At 34.8% G+C, this 23420-nt stretch overlaps 1 protein-coding gene across 3 annotated transcripts in view; it reads right to left on the reverse strand.

The window, feature by feature from the left end:
• Positions 1-780: 780 nt before the first annotated feature.
• The window catches only part of LOC6041652 (protein sax-3), a 418150-nt gene continuing 395510 nt past the window's right edge, over positions 781-23420 (reverse strand). For 2 of the 3 annotated variants that reach the window (XM_038251332.1, XM_038251333.1), the window contains exons 11-15: positions 18696-19109; positions 8862-9645; positions 8499-8727; positions 7915-8337; positions 782-2441 (exon numbers count right to left, since the gene is read on the reverse strand). In XM_038251332.1, the coding sequence (XP_038107260.1) occupies positions 1805-2441; positions 7915-8337; positions 8499-8727; positions 8862-9645; positions 18696-19109 (2487 nt within the window). In that variant the 3' untranslated portion in view covers positions 782-1804. Of the gene's footprint in view, positions 2442-7914; positions 8338-8498; positions 8728-8861; positions 9646-18695; positions 19110-23420 lie in introns of all 3 variants that reach the window. The other variant, XM_038251334.1, reaches the window with a different exon arrangement.

The following is a 23420-nucleotide window of genomic DNA, read 5'->3' on the forward strand; positions in this document are numbered from 1 at the left end:
GAAACAAGTTTTTACTGAAATATTTCAGGAATCAACAAAATAATTAAACAGTTTGTAAGGTGTCGTGAAATTGTCCAATAATATGTTATTTTATCACTTTTATGTTAAGTTTTTATACAATTTAAACAGATTCATTTGGACACAAAATTTGCAATAAATACTATGATCTGAGCTTGAGTTTAGTCGAAAAACTATAATGAAATTTTATCAATGGAAATTTTGGTTATCAGTTTATTGAGTTTATAGACAATTCAGTAAGGCTAGTACAAATTTGATATAAAATGTTTGTCCTTCGGTTCTGGTCAAGGTGAAAGGGACAAAAAATTCAAGCATAATTACCGAAATTTTGAAGCAAATAGTACCACAACATGCTTTAGTCATTTTAACAGTTATGATACTACAAATTTGCAATGTTGTTATGAATTCAAGGGCATTACTTTTTTATTCAAAGTTTAACGTCTTTTTCCAATAAGTGGGCTCAAAAATCTAAAGTTCTAATAGGCCTTAAATGCCCTTGTTCGCATATATGACCCATATACAATTAGTGGAAAAATTTAAAATTTGCAAAAATATTGAAATAATTGCTTGCCTAATAAGGTATTGCAATTCATTAATTGCGTTTAAAAATATTAAAAGGGAAAGTAAAATTACAAAGTAGAAGTTTTTTTTCGAATTTTTCAAATTTCACGGCCCAAGGCAAATTTTACGAAATCGCGAAAAATCACTAGCCCTAATAACACCTAAAACGTGAAAATAATTATAAAAAACACGCTTTTTATGTAATTGTAAAGTCAAAAAATGTCCCAACTTGATAAAAAAAAATAATTGTTTAAAAGTTCTTTTTATAAAATAAATATTGATTTAATTTTATTCTATTGATGCAATTCCATTGTAAAACTTACTTTTTCCTGTCATTCTGGAATGACGGAATGACCTACTTTTCTCCACCAAAAATAAAAAATCTTAAAGTAATACTATTTGATACAACAGCTGAAAAGTAATACTTTCCAGCACTCAAATGTGTGGTTTAAAGTTGATTTTTACAGCAACATTAACATCTCTGAATATAATTTTAATTGGAACGGTGAATAGACTAAATGCATGAAAGTTTGATTTAAAATCACATTCAAATAGTGTTTTTCGGAACTTGAAAGGGTGTTTCCGGAATAGCAAAAAATGAAGTATGGAACTCCAATCAGAGAATCTTCTTTTTGCCTCCTCGTGAAAAACTACTATTTGGATACAAGTGCTGCAAAGTTTCACTTTTCTGCGCTCAAATAAGTATTGAAATGATTTTTACAGCACTGTTACTTTTGTTGATGATAAGTAGGCCATTTCGTCTCCTTAGAATGACAGAAAAAGTAAATGTCTGAAAACGGAATTGCAAAAATCTTCAATCTTCAGTTTTTTTATGAATGTAATTTGCAACCATAAATTTGTTTACCACGAGAAAAACTTTTTAAGCGAAAAAAATAATATGGAGATATGCTTTAGCTTACAAATAACAGATCAAAAGATTTAGATTGCGAATCGTAATCTGAATCAATAAAAAAAAGCTGCTCAGATAATTTAAATGAAGATCAGTTAGATACAAATTGATTGCATCCACAAAATGCTTTACAAAAGAGTTACAGATAACTTCAAAGCCAAACACTTTTATCTTCTACTTATAAACTCGCTTCCACTATTTGCATTTACTCTACTGTTCATGATTCGACTCCAAAAATCTTTACAAAAAATCACTCATCGCAGGAACTTTTCCTCCTCCCCCCATTTTTTTTTCTCCCCACCTTAATCGCTCACCTCACTTGACCTGCATCGGTTCCTCGTACAGAAACGACCCACCCTCGTCGCTGCACGAGCAGCAGGTGTCATCCTCGTAGTCGTCCGTTCCGAGGCCACCTCGAAGCCCCGGTCCATTCGCACTCAACGTTCCGTCCTCGCCGTCCTCACAGCTGTAGCTACTAATATTAAGCATTTTATCATTTTCAGTCTCTTCACGCTCGCTGATCGGCTCCTGATGCTGATGCTGCTGCTTCTGATGATGATGATGATGATGTCCGTTTTGATGATTATGATTCTGATGATGATGATAGTTTCCGTTGACGGCGTTCTCCCTATTTACATGCTGCATTTGGCGGGCAAATTTGGATCGCTGGGAAAAGCCACCACTTCCACTGCTGCTGCTGCCGCCGGTGCCACCGCTCCGGCCGGAACCGTCCGAGGAGCAGGTTCCACCGTTGAAGCTGGCCCCACTTTCCAACTGGTGCTGGTGATGGTGATTAGAGAGGTGATGTGGGTCACCGGGACCTCCGTGATGGGAGCCGTTGGAGCTGCTGCCATTAGCGATGACGCCGGAGGATGGCATCTTCTGCAGTCCGCCGCCGGATGGAAGAGGAGGAGCAGGTCCCGGGGACAGGGCGTCACAGCTGCCGCATAATCTGTGTCAACGGGAGAGAGAATGTGATTGAGAAATAATGGCGGATTAGTGATTTAATGACGAGATGGGACACGGGTTAAATTCGCGTTGCGAAAAGCCAGCGAGCGCTCTGATAGTCATTACCGGTGGTGCAATGGGAAATTTAAATTATGGAATTTGACAAGTGACCTAGAAAAGGTTAAATTTTGCTGATATTCAAAGATTTCAGCAATTCAAAAGTCTATTTCTCCGTCAAATCACAAGACAAGTTGGGTCCCCTCTTCGATTTGTGTGTTTGGGATAATTTTGGTCATTGATAAAGAATCCGAGGTCCATTTTTCAATTGTTCAGTCCTCTAATTTTGCTTTGGAAAAAAGCCACTTTTTCATTGATTTTAAGCCCGAAACAGTCAAAAAATAGAATTTTGGTGAGGTTAAATTGCAAATATTTGTTTTTTCAAAACTTGGCAAACATGGGCACTAATTTTAAAAAAATGAAAAACTACGACTATTTTCAATAAAGTTACCTAAAAATGGCTGTAACATGAAAACGGTGCACTTTATTAAAATTTCACTAAAGTATTTTTTGATTGAAAATTTGATTTTACATCGAAAAATGAAGTTGAAAAATTTTTGCGACCTGAATTTCGATTTTTTTTAAAAGTCGGTATTGATCCAAAATTCATAACTCGGTCGAAGATTTTTTACACATTCCGGAAATTTCTGAAAAATTCGCATTTTATGTCCATATCAGAAAATTAAAAAAAAAAGTAGTGTTTTTCTTGCAAATTAAGTTTTAGTGACAAAAAGTGAAATTAAAAATCACCAAAAAAAATTTTTACCGTGTCTCATTTTTTTCAGTGTAGTCCTTATCCATACCTTTGCCGAAGGCACCAAACCGATCAATTTTTTTTTTTTCAAAAGGTACAGATTTTTGAATTTTCACATATGAGCAATTCTCTACCAAAACCGGAAATGGATTTTTTTTGTATTTTTTGATTTGGCTCAAACTTTGTGGGGGCCTTCCCTATGACCAAATATGCTATTTTGTGTCATTGGTTCACCCATACAAGTCTCCATACAATTTTGGCAGCTGTCCATACAAAAATGGTATGTAAATATTCAAACAGCTGTAACTTTTGAGTGAATTTTCTGATCAATTTGGTGTCTTCGGCAAAGTTGTAGGTATTGTTGAGGACTTTTGAGAAAAAATAGGTACACGGAAAAAAAAATTGCAGATTTTTTTATCAACTTTTTTTTCACTATAACTCAATTTCCCAAAATACATATTTTTTGATTTTAGAGATTTTTTGATATGTTTTAGGGGACAAAAATCCGCAACTTTTGAGCCATAGAGATACATGGTCAAAAAATCTGCCGCCGAGTTATGAATTTTTGAAAAAATATTGATTTTTGGAAAAAAAATCGAAGTTTTATGCAAAAACAAGTTTGACATTACTTTTTAATGCAAAATTGAATTTGCAATCGAAAAGTACTTTACAGATTTTTTGATAAAGGGCTCCGTTTTCAAGATATAGCCACCGAAAGTTTGATTTTAGCGACATATTTGCAGTTTTTCAATTTTTAAAAATAGTGACCATGAGTGACCATTTCTAAAAATATTTTTTTTGAAAAAGAAAATTTGCTATACAATTGTCTAAGAGACATTGAAGATTGGACCTCTGGTTGCTGAAATACAGCGGCTAAAAGAAAAAGAAACACGAAAATTGAAGTTTTCTAAGTCTCACCCAATCAGCCCACCATTTTCTAATGACGATATCTCAGCAATTAATGGTCCGATTTTCAATGTTAATCCATGAAACATTCGTGAAATTTTCCGATCTTTTTGAAAAAAATAATTTTGAAAAATTTTAAATCAAGACTAGCATTTTAAATGGGCGTAATATTCAATATTTGGCCCTTTTAAAATGTTAGTCTTGATTTAAAATTTTTCAAAATATATCATTTTTGTATGGACAGCTGCCAAAATTGTATGGAAAATTATATGGACAAACTAATGATGCAGAATGGCTTCTTTGGGCATACCGAAGGCACCAAAAAAGTTTCAGCCGGATTAAAAAATACTAAAAATAAAATTAAGAAAAAAAGACCGATTTTGTTGAGAACTGCTCTTCCGAACTTCACCGCATAGGAGGCGCTGAAATCTAACTTTTTACAAGAGGGTTGTAGAGCTTTGGCTTTTTTCGACAAAGTTGTGTAATTTATCATTCTGAACAACTTTGTAAAACATTAAAAAATTCCCTAAAATAATGGTAAAAAGTTACAGCACTTTAGAAATAAAATCTCGTAACGTATTTATTTCAAATCAAAAAATCAAATTATTCGCTCTACAGCATTCCCTTGGCGTTCTCGATTGCGAGATTTCTACTCGAAACTAAGTGTCCGAAGGCTTGATTGTTGAGGCAATTGCAAACCTCTTTTTACACCTTAGCTTCCATCCACCCCGGGATTCGAACTGACGACCTTTGGATTGTTAGTCCAACTGCCTACTAGCGACTCCACCGAGACAGGACCCAGGGAGACGACTCCTACACCGGGACCGTCTGGGATCGAGCCCAGGCCGACTGGGTGAGAGGCAACCACGCTTACCCCTACACCACGGTCCCGGTTCCAATGATGATAGTTGGTCAAAATGGTTATTGAAGAAGTTTCTGTAAAATTTCAAAAAGTTTTGATGACTTATTTCACAAATTATGGTAAAATACATTGAAAATATGGTAATTTTGGAAACAACAGTACTAAAAAAGGCGCAGATATGCACAAACTTTTTGAAATGAGTTCGAAAGAACAGATTTTGTTGTGTAAGATTTTGCCGAGCATTTTTCTAAAAAAATATTTGGTCTTTTTGCCTATAAATTATTAGCAATTCTCTCCGAAAACCAGAAATGGATTTTACCTATGTATTTTATAATTAGCTTAAATTTTTCTGGGAGGCTTCTCTATGACCAAAGTTGATTTTTTGCATTTTTGGATTGTCCCTGCAAGTCTTCGTGCAATTTTGCCCGCTATCCTTATACAAATTTCACGAATTTTTACGTCAAATCAAATCTCTTGTTTTTTTTGTTGAATTGGCATGTATTTCCGTCACGTACCGTAAAACGGGGTGACTTTGATAGGTTTGCGATTTTTCCACAAAATGAAGAGTACAATTAAAATACGTAAGGAATGGTTTAGAAACATACTGACCGTGGTAGAGAAGTGTTCAAACTACCTTAACCAGATCTTTCCATAAAATTTTGACAAGTTTAAAAAGTTAGTTAACTATGGTTAAGAAAATGCTGATGAAAATCATTATTTTAAACTTCTCAAAGTGTCATGATTTTCTCAATGAACATGATTATTAATCGGAAAACGGAATGCATTTACGGATTCTTTTGACAATTTTCCACTAGGAAAAGGTTAAAAAAGTTTGTAAATAATAAATAATATGTGTTTTTAAAACACAATATAAAAAAAATCTCCAAATTTATAGGCAATTTCAGTTGAACAAATTTCATGTAAAATGTGAAAACTTGTGATTCGTGCTTTGAATTCAGTATAGAATGCAATGTAAATCGATAATTTTATAAACAAAACTAGTTTTTTACAAATTTTAGGCAAAATTCCGACTTTTTAACAATTTTACCTTATTTTGCTAAAAAGATTATACACTTAGTTAACTAAATATAAACATTGATTTTTTCTTAAAAACTATATCAGCTACTTAAGTGATGGTACATTTAGCGTACAAATAAGGTTTGAACATCTCAAATATGATTTTATCAAGAACAAACTATGACTATCAAAGTCACCCCGGAATTAAAACTATGAATTTTTAACGTAACTATTTTTCTAAACATTATTGAAAAAACTATTTTCCGAAATAGTCCATGGACTTTGTGTAGTCTACCCCAGTACATGTTTTAAAAATAATAATCTTGAGAAAACCCGTACCTGTTGGAAAATATTCTAAAAACAAATTGAAATCCTATCAAAGTCACCCCGGGTAACGGTACATGATGTATTATGTGATAATGTGTTGCACATCAATATTTTGATGTTTAGATACAGTGTTTTTTCTATAAAGTCAAGTGATGAATAGTTTAATACGAAGTGAACAAGCAAGTTACTATCACAAACTTTGCAAAATATTTTCAATGTGGTTAGAATTGATAATCATAAAAAAATGCCAAGCTAAAGAAAGTTTTCCCCAGATAAAATAATTATTTTCTAACTGTCTCTGAATTCTGGATTTTTCAAATAATTTTCTAAAACTTTGCTGAAGGCAGCCAATCTAACTGAAAAATCCTTCTCAAGATTTTTGATTTTCTATTTTTTACATAAAATTTAGGACAACGCCCAAAATTGCATTAAGGCTCGTAGGGACAATGCAAAAAATCAACTTTCCCGAAGACATCAAAATTCCCAAAAATATTCCCGAGAAGTTATTAGTTTATTGCGTGAAATTTCGATAATTCCCTTTTGTGAGCCCTTTCAAATGTTGCTCCAGATATGCAACCTTCCAAAATTACACCTTCCAAATTTACATTACTTTTTACTGTGTACCGAGTTTGTTAAAAAATCTAGGTGTGTATTTTATAACCACTTACTTTTTAACACTTATCTTGACGGCAATTGGCGAATGGATTAAACGCATGGAAGCTTGATTTTTTTCTGATGTAATTTTACAATAGGACGCAATCTTAAGCGTTTTCATCCAAGGTTATGATCATTTAAAAAATTACTTCAGAAAATGTATAAAAGGGTGTTTTATGCAAATTGTAAAAAAATGTTGTATGCAACTCGATTGATATATGACTCATCCTAAAAAATGTCATTTTGCAACTACTATTTTATTGGCTACTATTTTTTGAAAAAGTGTACCGTTTTCAAGATATAGCCACTTAAAGTTTAATTTTATCTGAAAAATTCCCGTATTTCGATTTTTTAAAATAAGTGTCCATGATAGTGCATTCCTAAAAAAATATTTTACAAACACAAAGTTCGAAAAATTTATAAACAAAAAAATCCTTAGAGACATTATAGATAAATTTACAACTAATGATGAAAAAATCATCATATTTAAAAAAAAAAAAACAAAATAATAAAAAAAAATCTAAATTTTGTTATGACATTTTGAGACTCTACATTTGGTACGAATCTTTCCTAAAAATTATAGTGTTGCTCTAAAAATGGTTGCAAAAAATAAAAAAAAATATCTTTTACTGGAAATGAACACAATATCAAACATAAACCAAGATTGATCCACTTCAGATGAAGAAAAAACTCGATAATGAAATCTCGGGTGAGTTTTCAAAAAGCCGTAAGAGCCAACGAGACCTCTGACACTAACTTTCGTTTATCTCCAAAATGAAACAAAATTTCATTTATTTTTAGTTTGAGGCACTTGAAAGACGTGTAGATGAACAATCCATCTATCATTTAATGCTTCCAACAAAAAATCCTCAATATAAATTGATTCTGCCTTCTGCTTACCGTTTCTGATGATGGATATGCAACTCCGACGGCGTCAGGTGTCCCAACTGGTGCTGCTGCTGTTGCTGCTGGTACTCCAAAAAGTCTTGATGCTTCATCCCCGGACCCCCGCCTCCCCGCCCTGCCGGAGGACAGCACGAGATCGAGTTGGCCGACGAGGAGCCCGGCATCCGGAAGTGGGTCGGCAGCTGGTCACAGCTCTTGACGGGGCTGTTGTAGATGTCATCCTGGAAGTACACCTCCGTGCCTCCGTTGGTGAGGGACGACGCGGACAGCGGGGGCGGCGGCAGTGGCATCTGGTGGCTTTGGTGTAGGAACAGGTGGGTTGGAGGTTGCGGAGGGCTGCGCAGTTCGTTGCTACTGCTGCGGGAGGAGCCGCGTCCGAGCAGTGATGGATCTACGTATTGATATGAGTGATGAGCACTTTTTTTTGTTGGGGTTGGAAGGGTTTTTGATTTGGTTCGATGTTACGAGAAAGAGATGCGGGGTGAGAAAAACAGTAGAAAACGTGGTTAGTTGAGGGAAAAGAAGAAGGAAGCATGGGCATTGGCATCTTCCGGAATCCTCTAGCGATCTCTACTTACTTGTGCCCGCTGGACATGGTTGACGAATCACCACCACCGACGCCGTAACGCGAGCCCTGAGAACTGGAGGTGGCATTATTTCCTCCACCACCCATCAGTTCCGACGGGTACACGACGTGGTTCAAATGGTTAAGGTGATTCAGGTGCTGCAGGTGCTGGTCTAAAGCTTGCGGGATTGGCGGTGGATGTTCCGGTGGAGGGGGTAGGAAATCGATCCAGTTAGAGGGAGCTGCAGGCACAAACAAACACGCGAGCACAAACACCAAGAAGACGGAGAAGGGGAGAAAGGGAGGGAATGTTAGTACTGTACATACGATAAAGGGGGTTCAAACGGCGTTAGGGCTGAGGAAGACTCGAACTTACCCGCATTATACGGCATGGCGAAGGCCTTCGGATGGCCCGGTCCGTACGGAATGTCCGATCGGACGCTGGAGGCCGCCGAAGAGTACGTTTCCTGGTACGGCAGCTTGCCGTTTTCGTTCGGTATTCCGCTCATGATCATGGTCGTTGCGTATGGTGAAGGGTTATCCGGAGATTTCCGACAATTGTAGAACGAGGTTATACTCCGAGGATCAACCTCGGCGTAATCCGTCCCAACATCGGTATAATTCGAAGGATTCTGCGATCCCTCCAGCAGTTTCATCTCACTCAGCCCAGAATCCTTATCCGTATCCGTCGACCTCCAACCTCGATCAATCCACAAGCAGTCCTTCCTACTAATATTCATATTCATGTTCATGTTCATGCTGGAGATCTCACTGCTCGTAATAACAGGAACCGTCGCGATCGCCTTACTCATATTCTGCCGCTTCTTGAAGAACACAACCACCCCAACAACGGTAAACGTCAAAATGATCAGCAGCGCCAGCACCACAAAGATCATGAACCAAGTTTCGTGCATAAAGTTGTGATGGCGATAGCCTCCGATGTCACTCAGCGAGTTGTGAGCCCGAGGAGGAGCGATCACGTGCGCCGGGTCCATGATCAGGTAGGACGCCTTGGAGTAGGGACCCGCGCCGATGCGGTTGTACGCCACGATCTGGGCCCGGTAGGTGGCGCCCGTGGTGAGGTTGTTCAGCATGACGGAGGTCGTGGTGGCGTTGAGGGTCATTGAGGCGAGGATTTTTGACGAGTTGCCGGATTTCACCTGGGGATAAGAAATAGGGATTTTCAGTTGAAATATTTTTATGATATTTTTAATATTATTTTCGTTTGTAAAGCTGCTCATTACGGTGACAATAAAAAACTGACATTGAGGAAACCCTCTGGGTTGATTTCTTTGGCTAAAATACGTATCTGTACCAATTTTGAGCCAAATCAATCGCTGTTGAGCGTTGCAGTTTGTAAGGGATTTTTGCAGCTGATGGTACAGGTCTCGCCCAAATTTGTTCAAGAGTGAGATTTTTGTAGGGTATTCAACTGCCTACAACTTTGTCCAAGGCGGTTTTTGATGATTTCTTTTTGGTAAAACAGTATTTTCTTACTTCTTTCATAATTCGTGTATACTTTCAAATATGTTCTTTCATCCGCATTGCTCATCTCATCAGGATAAACTCGGATCATTTTGCGCTCTTCGACAAAGTTGCAGGAATTTTAAATCCTATACAAAAATACTTTTTTGTCCCCTAGTGAAGACACTCAACATATATCTTGCTGGATTTTGAAATCATGCTTTAAAAAAATAAAATGACACAAATCTTATACAGGCCATAAATTTATTTTTGATCTCATATTTTCGATTGTCTAGCTTAAGTGTGATCTCTGAACTACGCTAAAGGGATTTAGATTTTTTTTATATCCAAGATGGCGGCCAAAATGGCGGTGATGAAATATTTAAAAAATACTTTTCCTAATTTAATAGGCAGTCAACTATTCTAATTTGACTAAAATTGGGTCACAGAATTCGGATTTGATGTTAAAAATAAAAAAAAAAATAAAAATAAACTTTTTTTCGTATTTCGATTATTCGAAGTCCCATACAAACCTTCGGATAATCGAACTTCGGATAATCGAGTTTGGACTGTAAATTATTTTTACAATTATTTGAAATATTTTTTTTTGAAATTTGACCTCCATCATGCAAACGGAGCTTGGGGATTTTTAATCCCAATTAGGCCGATGCAAATATTTAAAAAAGTTTTTGTCCCTCGGCCATGGCCGAGGTCAAGGGGGCAAAAATAAAATATAAAAATTTAAATAACAAGCCATGGTCTTCACATTTAAATGAAAAAAGTGTTTTAAAATACATTTTACACTAGTTCAGTTGTTTTGCAATCTCTTGTTTTCAAAAAATCTAAGATCTGACAAAAATAAAAATTGTATCGAAAAAAAAGATTTTGCATAGAAAATTTTCAAAAAATCTTAAGATTTTTAAATATTACTACCCCAAACATGCTAAAAATGATTTTAAACGCAGAAGAATGTATTATAATTTGATTTCAGCTGGTTGCACTTGAATTTTTATTGAAATTTTGAAGTTTATTGTAAAAATATTTTTTTTGCCCCCTGATTTTTCGGGCCAATTTTGAAGGGGGGGTGACAAAAAGTTTTAAATATATTTGTACCAGCCTTATGAGCAGATTTAGCTCATGCAATGGAAAAAAAATCATTTCTAGGTACAAATACTTATTTGAACAAATATCAGTAAGTTTAATTTGTAGCTGGTCAAAAATATAGATTTTAATACCCTCAAAAGATATTTAAAAAATATTAAAATATGAGAACATTTCATCACTTACAAATATGACCGATTACATTGGTCTTCAAAAATCTAACTTTGGACTTCTTTTCCAACTTAAAAATAGTTGGCAACAAATCAGACTTTGAAATATAACACTTTTTATTTCAAAATCGTTGAAAATATGTTAAAAACGTTAAAGATAACTTGAGTTTGTTTTAGTAATTTTAAAAATGAAAAAATAAAAAAGTATTTATTTCTTAAGAAAATTCATGCAACAGATCAGGAAAAAAATTACTTCATGAATTCAAAGATGTTTTTAAATATTTGGCTAGAAGCAAAAATGCAACGATGTTTGAAAAATCACACAATTCACAAAGATTTTGACAAAACGAGTGTTCTTTGTAGAACTGATCCTGTGAATCCGAATTTAGATTTCCTCCAAATGATCGAAATTTTGAGCTTAGGCCAACGCATTTTTTTCAAGGTTTTGTTTCCTTATCTTATTACTAAAAAAATGAAATTTTCTTGAAAGAACTTGTGAAATTGATTGTAAACTATTTAGAACACATTGTATAGCGTTTGTTCATGCATTTTTAATCTCTTTAAATAATTTTGAATTTTGGGACCACAGTTTGGAAAAAGACGTGAAACTTAAGACATTTTTTCATAAACTCATAATTTTTTTCAAGATTTGCATAAGTTTAACTGTAATTAAACATTTGTATTACGGACACTAGGCTTGAAATTTGATTTTTTTTTCTAGGGACAAAAACCAGTCTTAGTTTTAATTCAAACATTCATATTTACGAAATTTGTAGCGTAATATTTGATAGCATATTACTTTACAATTTATAAGCAAACTATACAATATAAATTTTCGCAACCTTCCAGAAAAAAAAGATAATCGAATCATTAAATTTTATTTTTTGCAATTCCGTCGTGAAACTATTTACTTTTCCTGTCATTCTTGAACGACGAAATAGCCTACTTTTCTGTACCAAAATTAACAGAATCAAATAGCAACACTTTTCAAAATAAATGCTGAAAAGTTCTACTTTTCAGCACTCAAATGGGTGCTGAAAAGTTGAACTTTTCAGCACTTGTTAGGAAAAGTTATACTTTTCTACACTTTTTTTATTTGAACGATTTATTTACTCAATGCATTGACATTGTCATATAATTCTGTCCAAAGGGTGTTTTTCGGAATTGCAAAAAATGTTGTATGGAACTCGATGCAAAACTTGATTTTTCATCACTCGTCGTATTTATCTTACTCGGTGAACCTCGTTAGATAAATGTACGACTCGTGCTGAAAAAATCCTATTTTTGCAACTTGTTGCATAAACTACTATTTCGCAACCTTCCAGAAATAAAATTGATAATCGAATCATTAAATTTTATTTTTCGTTGTCTTGTTATTAATTGTTGGGCTTTAGTATGACCCTTAAACTACTCTTAAGTGATTTAGAATTTTTAAATCCAAAATAGCGATGATGAAGTGTTGAAAAAAGGCATTTTTAAATTTAACAGGCAATCAACCATTAAAATTCGACTAAAGTGGGGTCGCATTACTCGAATTTGATGTTTAAAGGAAGAAAATGAAAAAAAGACGAAAAAAAAAATGGTTGGTGATTCGATTATCCAAAGTCCCATGCAAACCTTCGGATAATCGAAACATCTGATAATCGAAACTTCGGATAGTCGATTCTGGACTGTATATCCAGAGTTATTTTTTATGAGGCCATTTTGTTTTCTAAAATTATTCTTTTGTTTTTATTTTTTATTTCACTGAAACTTTTTCGGGGCTTCGAAATTTATAAAAAGCTGTAATAACTTTAATGCTTTCAGTTTTTAAAACAAATTGAAACGTTTTCAAAATATAGCCATTTGAAGGTCAATTGTGTCCATTAAAACATTTTTTTTTTCAAATTTGACAAAATTCTGAACAATTTTTAAAGTTAATAAATTATACTTAAATTTGTGAAAAAATCAATGTTTTGCTGCTCTGGATAAAATTATCTTGAAATAATTAAGTATTTTGTTCTAAAAGAACTACTTTTACTAGTGAAATAGCGAGAGAATGTCCAAATGAAGGTCCTCGAAATAGTAGTATCGACAGCAAAGCTGCATTTGGCATACTATTGACAAATCATCATAAAAGTGTTCCGAATTTGTGGGTGTTTCGAATATGTGGGATGACTGTTATGTAAAAATCATTTTTTTATACTCTCCGGACTAATTTGAAAAATAAGCCTTACAAATTTAAATGAGGTTAATTTGCCCTCCCTCAACCTCGACCAGAGCTAAGGGACAGATACTTTGAATAATATTTGTACTTAGGAAGCCTTAAAAGTTTGTTTTTTTTTTTTTCAAAACCTCGATCCACAAGTTGAATTATGTTCCTTTGGGCACTCTAAGCCTCTGAACGAAATATTTTTTTTATTAATTTCTTCAGAAAACCCGTGTTTTCACGGCGTGTGAGTGCGGTGCCTGTGTGGACGCTCAGTCCTGTTTTTTCGTGTCATTTTCCGTCTCTTTTGTGTCGCTGTTCGAGTGCATGGGGTAATTGGTCATTATAATTAAATAATGGCATCAGTGGTGCGGTGCCTGTGTGGACGCTCAGTCCTGTTTTTTCGTGTTATTTTCCGTCTCTTTTGTGTCGCTGTTCGAGTGCATGGGGTGATTGGTCAGTATAATTAAATAATGGCATCAGTAGTGCGGTGCCTGTGTGGACGCGTAGTCCTGTTTTTCGTGTTATTTTCCGTCTCTTTTGTGTCGCTGTTCGAGTGCATGGGGTGATTGGTCATTATAATTAAATAATGGCATCAGTAGTGCGGTGCCTGTGTGGACGCGCAGTCCTGTTTTTTCGTGTTATTTTCCGTCTCTTTTGTGTCGCTGTTCGAGTGCATGGGGTGATTGGTCATTATAATTAAATAATGGCATCAGTGGTGCGGTGCCTGTGTGGACGCTCAGTCCTGTTTTTTCGTGTTATTTTCCGTCTCTTTTGTGTCGCTGTTCGAGTGCATGGGGTGATTGGTCAGTATAATTAAATAATGGCATCAGTGGTGCGGTGCCTGTGTGGACGCTCAGTCCTGTTTTTTCGTGTTATTTTCCGTCTCTTTTGTGTCGCTGTTCGAGTGCATGGGGTGATTGGTCATTATAATTAAATAATGGCATCAGTAGTGCGGTGCCTGTGTGGACGCTCAGTCCTGTTTTTTCGTGTTATTTTCCGTCTCTTTTGTGTCGCTGTTCGAGTGCATGGGGTGATTGGTCATTATAATTAAATAATGGCATCAGTGGTGCGGTGCCTGTGTGGACGCTCAGTCCTGTTTTTTCGTGTTATTTTCCGTCTATTTTATGTCGCTGTTCGAGTGCATGGGGTGATTGGTCATTATAATTAAATAATGGCATCAGTGGTGCGGTGCCTGTGTGGACGCTCAGTCCTGTTTTTTCGTGTTATTTTCCGTCTCTTTTGTGTCGCTGTTCGAGTGCATGGGGTAATTGGTCATTATAATTAAATAATGGCATCAGTGGTGCGGTGCCTGTGTGGACGCTCAGTCCTGTTTTTTCGTGTTATTTTCCGTCTATTTTATGTCGCTGTTCGAGTGCATGGGGTGATTGGTCATTATAATTAAATAATGGCATCAGTGGTGCGGTGCCTGTGTGGACGCTCAGTCCTGTTTTTTCGTGTTATTTTCCGTCTCTTTTGTGTCGCTGTTCGAGTGCATGGGGTGATTGGTCATTATAATTAAATAATGGCATCAGTGGTGCGGTGCCTGTGTGGACGCTCAGTCCTGTTTTTCGTGTTATTTTCCGTCTCTTTTGTGTCGCTGTTCGAGTGCATGGGGTGATTGGTCATTATAATTAAATAATGGCATCAGTAGTGCGGTGCCTGTGTGGACGCTCAGTCCTGTTTTTTCGTGTTATTTTCCGTCTCTTTTGTGTCGCTGTTCGAGTGCATGGGGTGATTGGTCAGTATAATTAAATAATGGCATCAGTAGTGCGGTGCCTGTGTGGACGCTCAGTCCTGTTTTTTCGTGTTATTTTCCGTCTATTTTATGTCGCTGTTCGAGTGCATGGGGTGATTGGTCATTATAATTAAATAATGGCATCAGTGGTGCGGTGCCTGTGTGGACGCTCAGTCCTGTTTTTTCGTGTTATTTTCCGTCTCTTTTGTGTCGCTGTTCGAGTGCATGGGGTGATTGGTCATTATAATTAAATAATGGCATCAGTAGTGCGGTGCCTGTGTGGACGCTCAGTCCTGTTTTTTCGTGTTATTTTCCGTCTCTTTTATGTCGCTGTTCGAGTGCATGGGGTGATTGGTCATTATAATTAAATAATGGCATCAGTAGTGCGGTGCCTGTGTGGACGCGCAGTCCTGTTTTTTCGTGTTATTTTCCATCTCTTTTGTGTCGCTATTTGTGTACATGGGGTGATTGGATTTCTTCTGATTCGTGTTGTTTTCATCTCTTTTGTGTCGCTGTTTGTGTGCATGGGGTGATTGGTCTTCTTCTTTTTTCTTTATTTTTAGTTCGCGCGTTCGTTGGCCAATGAGTTTATTTTTGTTCTCTTTACATAGTTTTCGATAGAAACGATCCGAATTCTTTTTTTTTCGAGACAAGCAAGTCGTATTGCTGGATTAAGTCCTTTCTATATCATCGATGATCGGAAGGCACGCCGACGAATATGTTTTAAGGCTTATGGTATAAAATCATTTTAATGAATAAAGCCCTTCTTACATCACCGTTGATCGGAAGGCACGCCGACGAAGAATTTCTGGAGGATCGCGGTCGAATTAATACTATATTTAAAATTCTAGATAGCTATCTTTCGGATTCGATTGTGAGTAGCGGGACTTCGCGGTTACTATGCAACGTATTTTTTGGAGTCTTTTTTATATTTTAAATTTATAAGTCCTTCTTTTATCATCGTTGATAGGAAGGCACGTCGCCGGTTAAGTTCGTTTAAGTTATTGTTTTAATTTCATTACAATCGGTTACGTGGTGTCCTGTTTTCTTTTCGTTTATATTCGTTGATCGTAATAATTTATTCCAACTGGCAGCTTTAGTATTAACTTATCTACTATTTTTGACATTTGCTTGCGTTATCTTAATTGTACCAACAGTAAAAATATACTGATAAGTCCAGCCCATAGCATTACCGCTCGGTTGGCACGCGTTCGATTAAAACAAACTTTTTAAATAATCAATTATTTATCTTTCCGCAGCCGGCTGCCTAAGATTTAAAATTTCAACCGATAAACAAAATGCTCATGGTCACATCACTGCCACTCGTGAATCCTGACCTCATACCCATCTACTAATCCCCTCAAAACTCATGTGATACTTTGTCGGAGAAGCAGTCGATTGGGCGGTCTCTATCACTCAAGTATCGGACTAACATTCCCATCCACTTCCCCGTGACCCTACCACTGGTCGTGGCCGGCGCCGGTATTGATCAGCATGATAGGGGCCTTTGAGAAGTTGCGAAGCGAGGAAAGATAGCACCCACTTATCTTCCACGGCTCGTGGATGTAACTTCTGGAGGTCCTGGTCAATAACGGAGTAGCAACTGCGGGTGGGCACCTATGCTTATGCTTATGCTTATGCTTATGCTTAAACCCGTGTTTTCACGGCGTGTTTTCTAGAACAACCTTTTTAGGAAAAAATAGTTATCGCTACTTTCAAATGTGTCTTATAGGAAATTTTTTGAGCTTTCCAATGCTTCTAAGAACAAAATGTCTCATCGAGAAATTTCTGAGATATCTTTATTTTAAGTTTTTTGTGTTAAATTCCTTCATCATTTATTGGAAACTTTTTAATAACAGTTCAGGAAACAAGTCAAATGATGTGTTTTAGTTGTCATTGACTGTTCAAAATGTGCAAAATAAGACAAGAAACAAATTTGTAGAAGATCGCTAACCGCTAAACATTTTCAAATTTATATTTCAACTAGGTTTATGAATTTACGGGATTTATTCAGTAATTAAAATCATAAATCCGTATTCAAATTAAAAAAAATACTAAAATTAATAGATTATTACAATTTTTTGTATACATATAATACGTTTCTGCTCTGATTTAGCTGATTCAACCAACAATTTTGCAGGTGTGAGATTGGTAAGGGTGTTTATTGAATAAATATGATATTTGCTTAAATAAAATTGAACCAGAAACATAGATACAATACATGATTTAAAATCAAAAATATTTTACAAATTACTGTCGCAAGCTTCAAAAATGATATTTTCATAAGTACGAAGTAAAAATAAAATTTTATAAAATATTTTACCGTTGAAAATGCATTTAAAAGTAGCAATAAAATTCGTGTGTTTCAACTGAGAATGTTGAAAACACATTTAAAAACATTGTTTTGGTTTAAACAAAAATAAAATATTAATTCAACAAAAAATCAAACAGAAGCCTCCATTACAAGCTATTAGAACAAAACTCAAGGTACTTGTTAAACGTTTAAACAAAAAAGATAAAACTTCTTTAGTATTGGTGATTTATTGATCATTTCATACAAAAATCTAATAAAAAATCTTTCATACGATGAACAGTATTTCACCTGAAACTCTCCAGAATAATTTGAGGTTCAATTTTGAGTAAATAACCTGTTTTGGAATCCATGCAAATGGTTAATGTTTGGTTAAGGAAATACCATATTTATTCATAAATATCTAGCAATACCCTTAGCAATCTCAAACCTGCAAAAAAATCAGTTGTATCAGCTAAATTGAAGCTAAATCAGACGGCTAATACTTGCACCGAAAAATTTTGTAATAATCTATTAATTTTTGTAAATAAATATTTGAACACGGTTTTATGATTTAAATTTCTGAATAAATCCCACACATTCAAAAACTCGGTTAAAACATATTTTTTGAAATAGCTAGTGATTTGCAACCTTTTACAAAACTGTTTCTTGTCTAATTTTGCTTATTTTGATGAGTTAATGACACATTAAACACATTATTTGACAAGGTTCCTGAGCTGTTATTAAGTTTCCAATAAATTTAAAACAAAAAAAACTTAAGATAAAGATATCTCAAAAATTTCTCGATGAAACATTTCGCTCTAAGAAGCATCGGAAGACTGAGAAAATTTCCTGTAAGATACATTTGACGGTAGCGATGACTATTTTTTTTTTGCTTAATGTTGCCCAGAAAACACGCCGTGTAATCCAAATATGGAAAAATGATCCTGATAATCCTGAAATGTAACTAGATGTAAATATGAAAAGGTAATTTATTTTTAGTTAAAAACCTCGAGTTTCAATGGATTAACCTCAAAAGATTCAGCTCAAAATTGGAACAGAGATTAAAATTGTCAAAAATAGTTTTTTTTCCGTTGGGGAGTAGTGGTTTCCAACTAAATTGCAAATAAAGTGCGTTAAATCCTAGTCGAATGGTCATTTGTTTGTAGAAAAGTGAATCGAAAGTATTTTCTTATTTTGTGGTTTTCATATTCTACTAGAAAATTAAGCGTTCACTAAAACTTTAAACGCAATCTCACCTGAATCTTATACCCCAGCAGCACTCCATTCTGATGCTCCACCGGTGGCGCAGTCCACTTGACCCACCCGGCCGTCAAGTTCAACATCCCCGTCTGAATGTTCACCGGCGCCGCCGTCGGTGCGTCCTCCAGCGTCTGGACGATCTTCGCGTTGCTCGGCTGTCCCTCGACGTTCTTAAAGTACGGCGTCAGGAAGAACTCGTACCGGGTGAACTTGGCCAAATTGGTGATGTCGTGCGTTTCCGCCGCATTGTTCGGAATCGTCAACATGCTGTACTTTTGCGAGTTGGACCCGAGATCACGGTACCGCACGTACAGTCCCTCGATGTACTCCTCGGTGCTGGAGATGTGTAGCTGCCACTCGAGACGGACCGACGTCGAGCTGACGGCCACCGCGTCCACCAGCTCCAAAATCTGGGCGGAAATTGGAAAATTTTCGGTAGATTAATTAAATGGAACGTACCTCTTGTGCGTTTTGATTTGTTTTTGAATTAAGGTTTGGATGGGAGTGCTTTGTGGGGAACCACGTTCGAGACTAGAATTAACCCTTAGTGGTCAAGGTTGATTTTGTATTTTTTTTGTCAAAATAATTAGTTTAAATTACTATTAAATACATAAACTGTACTAAAAAATATGATAAAAATAATTTTAAAAAATGCAAGCAGTCGAGGGTTAAAACCATTAAATTTGATGAGGGAAATTGATAATTTATCACTGATTTAGTATCGTGCGTCGGAAGTGGTGTGCTCATCACGGAACGGTGAGTTTTCTAGCTTAGTGAATTTATAATTTCCACACTCACTCACCGAGGCTGAGGCTGCTCACGCCGTCATCGGTAGCGATATGATTTTATCACTACTAAATTAATTGAAATTTATTTATTTGAATTTGATTTTGTGGCCTAATAAAAGTGGTGGCTGTTCCACGGTGGCTGCTCGCGCCAGCAATTTATTGATTGAATTTGTTATCGGATGAACAGCGGATTTATGGTGATGAAGAGGTGGCCACTCTTTTTTCCCCACATTGAGGGGGGTGGAATTTAATTTAGTGCTTTTGCGGGGAGGGACGTCAAATCATAAAGCAGGAAGTGGGGCATTGTTGATTTAGAATTCGCACACGATGAATATTCATGGCAATTTGAATGTTAGTTGATTGGTGCAGCAGCAGCATCAGTGCAAATTGAATCGTTTTCCGAGGATTCGAGGGCCGGAATCGGTGCAATTTGAATAGTTAATAGAATTGGCGATGGGATTTGTTTGTGTTTTCTGATGTTTAATTTTATGCACCCGATTCCGATCAAAAGTGGTTAAAGGAAAATCAAGGTATCATATCTAAAATAATTAAAAATAATTTCCAATTGAAATCCAAACAAATTTAGCTGAAAATATAAGGTTTGATCATAACCGAATCAAGACATTCAAAAGATCTTTCCTATGACAAAAAGCCATATTGTATCATAAATTAAAATAATAAAAAATGGCCAATGCAAATTTTATTTCAAGTTTTGGCAATTTCTTAACAAAAATAAAAGGGCAAACAAATTATTGCTAAACATTAAAGTGTTCATCGAAAAAATCTGTTTTATCGATTGGAAAATGATTATTCATGGATTTTCAAAGAAATAAGACTTTTTTCAATTATAAAGTATTAATTTTGGGCAAACTGTACACAGCAAAAATCGCATGCAAAAGCATGCACATCACCTTGGTCAAAATAAACACTTAATATTACACACTGCATGTACATTTTTTCAAACACAAAAAAAAAGTTGCATCCGACGGGATTCAAACCCAGCACCAACAGTAAGGACTGGCGCCTTAGCCCACACGGCCATCAGACCGATGTAAAACTGTAAGAATAAACGCATATATGAACTTGACTTTTCGGTCAAGTAGGTTTCCCATACTGATGGGCTACATATTCCAGGGTGTAAAATCACATAAAATTGCATAAAATAATGCAATATTTATTTTACACCCAAGCCTTTTACACGCAGCTTGATTACTACTTTTTTAGCTGTGTAAAGAAAAAGATGTGAAATTAAGAAAACTTTTCCTAAATTCATTGATATTTAGCAATTTTCTGACAGTAGCATAATTGTAATGATATACAGCATTTGGGATACTTTTTGCCTAATTTTTTAAAAGTTTAAAATTAATTTAAAATTATCTTTATATTTTTGTCTTCAACCAAACGAATCTTAATTGTTTTTGCAAAAAAATAGAAAATAGAATGGTGAATAAATTAACAAAAAATATTTTGTTAAATTTTTGGATGTTCGTAAAACTATTGGCGTTGTCATTTAAAAAAAAAAATGATCATCAATGTAAAATGCTCTGTATTTAGTTCAGTTTTACGAATTTCTGCACCCAAATGAAGCAGCATAGCTCTCCATACAAAAGTGGTATTTACATATTCGAATATCTGTATATACCTTGTGAAGGAATTAACCGATCGATTTGGTTTCTTCGGCCCCCTCAAAAACGGGCCAAAAATCAGGGACTAAAAAAAATCCAAACGGTTTTAAAACTTCACTGAAAATGAAATCAGCTGAAATCAATTGAACATGCATTCTCCTGCGTTGAGAATCATTTAAAGCATGTTAAATAAATCTTAACAAATTTTTTTTTTGAAAATTTTCGATGTGGTACCGCAAAAAGTTTGTTCACTAAAATTTTGATTTTGAAAATAGTAGTTTATGCAACAAGTTGCAAAAAGAGGATTTTTTCAGCACGAGTCGTACATTTATCCAACTAGGTTCACCGAGTTGGATAAATACGACGAGTGCTGAAAAAATCAAGTTTTGCAACGAGTTCCATACAACATTTTTTTGCAATTTCGAAAAACACCCATTGAGTGAAATTTTAAGTTGATTTTTCATGTATTTTGTCAATAAATCGTTTAAATCAAAAAAATGTTGAAAAGTGTTACTTTTCGAAACAAGTGCTGAAAAGTTCAACTTTTCAGCACCCATTTCAGTGCTGAAAAGTAGAACTTTTCAGCATTTATTTTGAAAAGTGTTGTTATTCGATTCTGTTATTTTTGGTACAGAAAAGTAGGCTATTTCGTCGTTCAAGAATGACAGGAAATGTAAGTAGTTTCACGACGGAATTGCAAAATAGTAGTTTATGCAACAATTTGCAAAAAGAAGATTTTTTCAGAACGTGTCGTACACTTATCCAACGAGGTACACTGAGTTGGATAAATATGACAAGTGCTGAAAAAATTAAGGTTTGCAACGAGTTCCATACAACATTTTTTGCATTTCTAAAAAACACCCATTGAGTGAAATTATAAGTCGAATGTTCATGTATTTTGTCAATAAATCGTTTAAATCAAAAAAATGTTGAAAAGTATTACTTTTCAAAACTAGTGCTGAAAAGTTCAACTTTTCAGCATCCATTTCAGTGCTGAAAAGTAGAACACTTCAGCATTTGTTTTGAAATGTGTTTCTATTCGATTCTGTTATTTTTAGTAGATAAAAGTAGGCTGTTTCGTCACGCGAGAATGACAGGAAAAGTAGGAAGTTTCAAGACGGAATTGCAAAAAACCATATTTTCAGATTTTTGAGCTTGTTTTGATAGTCGAGTTGTATTTTTTTAAGTAATCAAAAACCCTTTGTGAAAAAAGTTTACTGATACAAATAATAATTTAACCATTTTTTTTTCAAATAAAAAATCATTTTTTTTTAATTAAATTGATATTTTTAAAGTGTTATCAAAACAGCATTAAATTTTTAAATGTCGATATCTCAGAAATTTATTATCCGATTTTCATTGTTAGAAAATAAAAAATCAATTTGTAAAACATTCTCGTTTTTTCCGAAATAAAATTTTCTAATTAAAAAATCTTGACTAAAGTTTCAAAAGCATTTATAGTATTGTTATTATAATTTTTACTAAATTTCGAGTATTTCTTTTTAAAAAATCACAATTTGTTAAAAAAACATAGCATAACTAAAACATATCAGAAAATTCCGAAAAGCCGATAATACTGAAAAAATATATTTGGAAATATAAATAAATTTTCTACAATTTTCTGTTTTGGATATTGTTGACCTTTGGTTGTTTTAGGGCCTTGCAAAGAATTGAAATTACGAAAAATGACTTTCTCTATTTGCTCCCCATTCGGTTCTTAATTTTAAATCGATAATATCTTGCAAATTATTGATCCGATTTTTAATGTTTGAATAAGATTCTAATGTGAAATAAACACATACTCTGAAAAAAAATCAGATTTAAAACGACTCACATTTTAAAATGGCTTCAATTGAATTATTTTATTAAAATGTTTAATTTAAAAATGACTTTAAATCGAAAACAATGCACTTTTTCAAAAATCAATAAAGTTCTTTTCGATTAAAAATTTAATTTAACATCAAAAAATAACTTTTGCAAGTTTTTCGATGCTTTCCAAAATTCAACAATAAAAAATCATAGCTTGATGGAAAACAAATCGTCCGTCATATCCTATAGGTTTATATGTTGGCAGTTTTTGTAAACTAAAACAAAAAAATAATGAGTCGAAGGGTTCAAAGATTGTCAATATAATTTTTTTGTGATAAAAAGTTAGTTAAAAAAAAGCTTTTTTCCTTGTACCTATTTTTCCTGAATAGCCCTTATCATAACTCATAACTTTGCCCAAAACACCAAATCGATCAGAAAATTTCATATCAAGATACAGATTTTTGAATATTTGCATATCACTTTCCCATGGACAGCCCCC

The sequence above is a fragment of the Culex quinquefasciatus genome, chromosome 2 (genome assembly GCF_015732765.1).
Source record: "Culex quinquefasciatus strain JHB chromosome 2, VPISU_Cqui_1.0_pri_paternal, whole genome shotgun sequence".
NCBI classification, from domain to species: domain Eukaryota; kingdom Metazoa; phylum Arthropoda; class Insecta; order Diptera; family Culicidae; genus Culex; species Culex quinquefasciatus.